This window comes from Macadamia integrifolia, unplaced genomic scaffold (assembly GCF_013358625.1).
Source record: "Macadamia integrifolia cultivar HAES 741 unplaced genomic scaffold, SCU_Mint_v3 scaffold381, whole genome shotgun sequence".
Lineage (NCBI taxonomy): Eukaryota > Viridiplantae > Streptophyta > Magnoliopsida > Proteales > Proteaceae > Macadamia > Macadamia integrifolia.
The window spans coordinates 146,983-153,949 of NW_024869847.1; the positions used below are offsets into that span (position 1 = coordinate 146,983).

The 6,967-nt window shown below is 37.1% G+C and overlaps 1 protein-coding gene across 1 annotated transcript in view; it reads right to left on the bottom strand.

The window, feature by feature from the left end:
- Positions 1-2,458: 2,458 nt before the first annotated feature.
- LOC122068399 overlaps positions 2,459-6,967 on the bottom strand; it is a gene marked incomplete in the record, with an annotated part of 35,356 nt that continues 30,847 nt past the window's right edge. The window contains 4 exon segments of the mRNA XM_042632251.1: positions 2,459-2,697; positions 2,803-2,919; positions 3,775-3,888; positions 4,025-4,150. Coding sequence (XP_042488185.1) covers positions 2,632-2,697; positions 2,803-2,919; positions 3,775-3,888; positions 4,025-4,150 — 423 coding nt within the window.

The following is a 6,967-nucleotide window of genomic DNA, read 5'->3' on the forward strand; positions in this document are numbered from 1 at the left end:
AAAAAAAAAAAAAGAAGACAATGAAATATAATTTTACCCAAAAAAAAATTATTTTAAAGAATATGTATTAACAAAATGTTAGTGTCATAAGGATTTGTGATTATCCCAAACCAATGAAAAATTATTCTATCATGTGAAAACTGTTGGATCGAGAGGACATGGTCTAAATTATCAATGTATCAAATTTCAAAATCTATTCAATCAAGGGAGAGAGTTTTTTAAATAAGGAGAGGGATTTTTTTGTCATTCATTGAACCTTATTACATCCATAGAAGTTTGACCGTTGATCTCTTGGGATTTTATAATAATAAGAAGTTTCATTACAATCAATATTTTTTTAGTTTGTTATGGAGAATGTTTCCCTCACTTTCTTTTAAAGCAACCTAAAATATTTGCTATATGGTAGTTTAGTTGACCCGTTCAAATCTTGTGGTCATTTTTCACAACATTATTACTGTACAATGGGTTTACATCTACTCATTCTCATGGGATCTCTTAAATTATAGAGAATAAACTCACTATAATTCATAGCAACATTATATGGATTCATTTTATCGTAATACCCATATAACCCTAAAAATATTTCCTAGGGGCTACCCCCTCCAACACTAACATGGCCGTCCATTTTGTCGAGGCCCCAGTAACAAAGATAACACACTTAGGGGACTGATTCCTCCAAGCCTCTTAATGGCCCTTTGAAATCAACCCACAAATCTATATTATGAAATACAAGACATCATACATTCGTACCCCAATACGAAAGAACCCTTAATTTGATTTAATTTTCTACACAGTATGTGTTTGCATATCCTTCATGCTATCTTTAATTTGTGATTGAATGGTGATGTGATACAGTTCTCTAATTGTCTGATTTGTTTAATTTTCTTTATGAAGTGGCATGAATGTCAAGTCTACCTGCTGCATTGGATCTCTCTCCATTTTCAAGTTTTAATACTTCATTTATTTTCTGATAAAGTCACACCTACTGGAGGTTGTTTGAGCTTTATCCACCTGAAACCAATAGCTATTGCCCAAACATCATCAGGAAAGGTGTATAAAGAACCTTGATCAATCAAAATTTTATCAGAAAAGGTGAATAGGTTTGGATTGGTTACCTTCTCTCTCTGTGTCTACACGTGTGTAAGTGGGGTTGGGTGGGGCTTAGGCCCTAAATTAGTTGACTTCATTGTTTAAGGTTGAGGGGGAGGGGGAATAGTTAACAAATTCGGATTCGGGAATTATTCGGACGGAGAATTATTCGGAATAATTCGGATGATTAATTGAAGGATTCGGTCAAAAAAACGGTCAAAAAAGCTTATTGGGTTTTTTTTTAAAAAAAAAAATTTGTTTTTAGTTTTTTTTTTTTTGGTTTTTTTTTTTTTAAATAATGTTTAAATAAACCGAATAATTCGGTTTAATTCGGATTCGGTCCGAATTATTCGCGATTTATATTCAGTTTTGAAAAAGTCGAGAATTTTAAAGAATTTTATTTTTAATTCGGATTCGGTCTGAATTTTTTATAAAATTCTTTAAAATTAGGTTCGGCCGAATAATTCACGAATTATTCGGCCGAATTGATAACTCTGGGAGGGGGAGGGGGAGATGGAACGACTTACGCTGAAATGTGCTTCTAGATGAAATAGGTTCCAAAATTTGACACATGAGTAATGTAAATCATGTACGATCCAATGTTCAGAATTATTACATCATCGTTTCAAATCGCACAGTGAGAAAGAACCTGTTCGATAAACTCACCAACTGCACTGCTTGCTTGAAATAGCTATTCCCTTATAATATGAGAAAAAGTTTCCCCTGCCTTTTTTTTTTTTTAATGGGAAAAAAGTTTCCCCCGCCACCAGTGAATTATCACACTTTCACGTGGATTTTTTATTTTAATTATTTTCTATCTCCTACACTGACCATGTAGATGACACCATTTGCCACACCAGCATTGGTGTGGCATGGGTAACCCTCTCCTATAAAACAATTAAAAGACATTTGAAAATGACAATGGTGTGGAGGCATTCAGGTGGAATCCATGTGAGAATAATAGAATATAACAGAAAAAGTAAAGTTTCTTCATTAAGAAACTCTTATAAAGGTAAGTGGTCCAGACTCCAAAAATTGGGAATGATACCATTAATGGCAACTTCTCATACCAGCACATCTAATCAATACTACTGCAGTACCAATTCCATAAACTATAGTCCACCTTTTGGTATGGTAAGCACTTTATATCCTTGAGCTCTAACCTGGAATAGTAAAATTGATACAACCCTCCAAACAAAGAAAGCTTTCCTTTTCTGATACCCATAAAGAAGAATTATTTAATAAACCCACAGATCCACTCTCTCTCCCCCCCCCCCCTCCCCCCAAAAAAAAACCCATCCACCCCCTTTCTGTCTCATTCTATATTTTCTCCCCTAGAATGCATTGGGGGACAATTCTAGTGAATATATGAGGAGAGTAATCAAACAAGTCTTTCTATATATGAACAATAACTCAATTGACATAAATTAATAACCGATAAAATGTGCTTACTGTACTCTGTGGAGCTCAAAATTTTTGCGGTTAGTTGGGGAAGGACTAGAACTTCAGTTTGACAAGTTACAAGAAATTACTCAAATGAAATTATTGGCGCTTCCTCCGGTAAAGAGAGTACCCAACAAGAGCAGACATTAAAAATGTCCATAAGACCTGCGGATACACAACCATTTTAATACAGGGAGAGAAACAATCCAACTAAGAAAGTAGTTGGCTAATTCAATATGAGGAATATCCAGAAAGTAAACATTGTAATACCGTATTTATTGTATGCCACCTTTCCAGCCTTTTGATACGCGTCTGCATGTCTTCAATTATGCTTTGCATGGGTGAAATCTCCCTGCTTGTTGAGGATTCTGAAGCTGAGCCATTCCCCTGTCCAACCAAGTTGTTGCACAGAAAATAGTAGGCACAATCCAAGTACAATAACCAACTATTAGCTATATTTAGTTGCTATTTTGAAGCGGGACCATTTTGAATTCGTGGACTAAATCCTTCACTACATAAAGAGTTTAAGACATAAACTCTCAAAATTTGACATAATGTAGGAGGATAAAGGAGTGGTATATCAGAGTATCGAAATGTAGCATTGACTAAAAATAATTTGGCTTATTATTATTTTATTTATTAATTATTTGTTTTCTTAGTGGCTTAACAATTGATGATGTATAATTGGAGCTGATTTACGATTAGAATTTCAGTCAAACTATGTCCCCCAACTTAACTGACTACCCAAAATAAAATTATGGGGAGAGGGTCGGACACGCTGCTAGCAGCTCAACCAATGGGGGGATGGCATTGGAGGTGCACTGGGGTCATTTCAAAAGGGGAGGGAGAGAGAGTGACACAGGCTGGGCATCCTAACAGCACGCCCAGCATTTTCCCTAAAATTATATCCATTAGCATCTGGTATTTTCTTAAGTTACGCATCAAAATTAGCAAGGTCAACTGTGTGATTATAGTAAATTTCTTAGATGTTTTCTCAATTAGTCATGCATAAATATAATACTAAACATAAATGCACTGTACTATGACAGGTCAGTAAAGATTTTTTTTCTTCTAGCACATCCTTTATCTAGTCTGGTTAACATGGATATCTTCACCTAGCCCAAGTAAACTTAAATTTGCATCAATTATATGACCACGAAAATAAAAATAGCATAATAAAAATAATTTTTAAGCATACATTATTTTCAATTTATTTTGCACATATCAGCCCATCTACCATACCTGAGATTGAATAAAATCCACAAGTTCCTGCAATCTTGTTGCTTGCTGACTGTGAATTCCTACTGAACTTCTTTCGAAAGGTGGCATACATTCTAGAATAATTTGAAGATAACTCTAAAGTGCAGCAAAATGTAAAACATTACTAAATCAGAAGGGTCATAAGAAAATCTGTGTTCATATTCAAGAGCATAAATATAAACCAAAAAGTCAAATGAAAACAACAATAGACAATAAAAATATGTAAACAAACTTTTGTTGTATATGAACCATCCAGGCCGAGTGCTGAACCAGCAGCTGCCACTACTTCCTTATTTGTTCCTTTAATTTGTACATAAGGGCACGGGTGATCTTGTAGATGATCAACCTCGATTAGAATCTGAGTGCAAAATAAATATACATTGTGAGAATGGAATATGTTTGATGATATGTAAGCATGGAAATCTCAAAGGTCTTCGCCAACAGAAACATGCATTACCAATACATACACATTCCATATATATAAAACCTCAACCAAGCAACTGTACCATTCAAAAGAATGAATGACAAACCCAAGGATAAAACTATGAGAAAAATTGATTTTACAGCCCCCCCCCCCTTTTTCTCCCATCCCATAGGATGTGCCCATCTATTATTGTTATTGTAGCACTATATTTTCTTATTTTTTAATAACATTTTATTTAGAGGAAATCTCACTCCCCTCCCCTGAATGTTTCATTTATTACACACCCATCCCCTATGAAGTTTAAAATTACAATCGTGCCTCATTTGGTAAATGTCTTTTTTACCCCATCCCTTTTATACCATTTTCTTCAGATCTCACAACCGAGCAAAGACTTCCGTCGACTGCAACTCAGCAATGGTGCAGATCAGCACTTCCTACATGGCTACCGTGCTTTTCTGCATCTTCTTCTCCGCTGCTGCAACGGTTTAGCCCCATGATCAATATCGATATCAACTTCAGATTTTCTTCTTAATTCTTGCAATTGTTCTTCTCTTTACCCTCGGAATGATTCGAGTTGATTCAATCCCACCCATGTGACTATGTGAGAGAGAGGCACTTCCTACATGGCTACTGTGCTTTTCTGCATCTTCTTCTCCGCTGCTGCAACGGTTTATAGCCCCATGATCAATATCGATATCAACTTCAGATTTTCTTCTTAATTCTCACAATTGTTCTTCTTTTTACCCTGGGAATGATTCGAGTTGATTCAATCCCGCCCATGTGACTATGAGAGAGAGAGAGAGAGAGACAGAGAGAGACAGAGAGAGAATCCCTTCTTCACAATCACTGTTTCACAGCAACATACAAAAAAACAAAGTACAAAAGCCTACAAATAAGAATCAAAAGCCCTTTTCATTCGCAATCCCTAAACTCTAAAGACACCACCAAGACATGAGGATGTAACCATATGAGTTCTAAGCATCCATGCGAATTGCAGAAGGGAAAACAGCCTCGATTATGTCCTCGAAGATTTTCTTCTTCACGTTCCCTCTCTTCGGTGGCAATTTCGACGACCCCCCCCCCCACCTCCATCTGTAAACCCAGTTGCATCACAAGCCACTCCCCGACTGCCATCACCGTCATCACTGCCATCACTGCCGCTGCCTCAGCTGGGGTTCCCTCACTTTAAGTTATCTCTCTGTGTGCACCTTCCATTTCCGTTTCTTGCCCTCTTGCCCATTTTCCCTCGTCTCCTTGAAACCGCTGCTGCAACGGTTCCTCTGTGCCCGAATAAAACTCTAGCCTTCAGTTGACCCTTAGCTATGCAGAAAATCTCAGAAAATCTTGCAAAAACAGGGAATTGATAGGGAAGAAAAGGAAAATAAAAAAGGGATAAGAAGAAGATAGGTTGTCTTTCAGACTAGGATGATGAAGAAGGGGGCTTGATGCCAAGCTAGAGTTTGGCCGCCGGTGAAATCCTCCAATGGCGCAGCGATTTTCTCTAAAACCCTAAAATCCCAATCGATGAGAATTTTATTTCAAGGAAGAAGATGAAGATTATAGAAAGGGAAATGTTGTAATCTCCATTCGACTAGGGGTATTTTCGTGTTTAAAGTTCAATTATACATCATGACTCATCACTTAACGGTGGGCCACTCACGGTCAGGGTATGATTGATAGAATCTACAACATTAGAGAGTTACGATTGTAATTTTAAATTTCACAGGGGATGGGAGTGTAATAAATGAAACATTCATGGGACGGGGAGTGAAATTTCCTCTTTTATTTATCAAAAATAATAATAAACAACTCCATCACCACAAAACCCCACTCGTTCCTTGGCACAAAACCATTTGGTTTACATGTCATATCCCTTATCACAGTTTCAATGTTTGGCGCACTCTCTCCAACTGCCTCCCTACCCAATCTTTCCTCATTCATCCACACATCCAAGTCCCCCTATCCTACTGCCTGTGTTGTAATGGTTCTGAAGACGCTGACCACCTCTTCTTCTCTTGCCCCTTTTCCTCTTCCATTTAGAAGAAGGCTCTCAGATCCATTTGGAAAGAGAGCGGATCTGAATTGATATGACTTTTGGCGGTTCTACCATTTGTGACACAATAGAGAAGCTTCACCTTTGCAGCAACAATCAACCATATTTGAATGGAGCGCAATCTCCGAAGATGGACTTCTAACTCCTGCTGTTTTGACAAGATTTGGAAAGCCATCTTATTTGATGTCGGCTCCAAGATTGGCTCCACCCATCATAATTCGGTTCATAAGACCCCAAGGAACATGGTCATTGTTGTTTCCTGGGGTCGACTCCCCTCCATCATCACCCCCCCCAATTGATGTCCCCTCCCCCCTTTAGTTTGGCCCTCTGGCCTTTGAGCTCCTCTTGGGCTTTGTGCTCCGTGTGGCTCCTTTCCCTGCCCCTCTCCATTTGTATATTCTTCCTATTGGTAATGAATTATTTATTCATCCAAAATAAATAAATAGTAATAAAATAGTAACAGTAATAGTAACAGTAACAGTAACAGTAATAGTAATAGTAATAATAATAATAATAATAAACAACTCAAACTTCAGATTGCCAAAATTTAGAGGGAAAAAAAAAAAAACAAAAACCTTATAATAAATATGGAATTATATGTAATGGACTTGATAGGAACCTAGAAAGTGAAAACCCTTACCTACACACTGAGGTTAAATAAATAACCACGATATAATAATGCTCCGATTGCGGGGAAA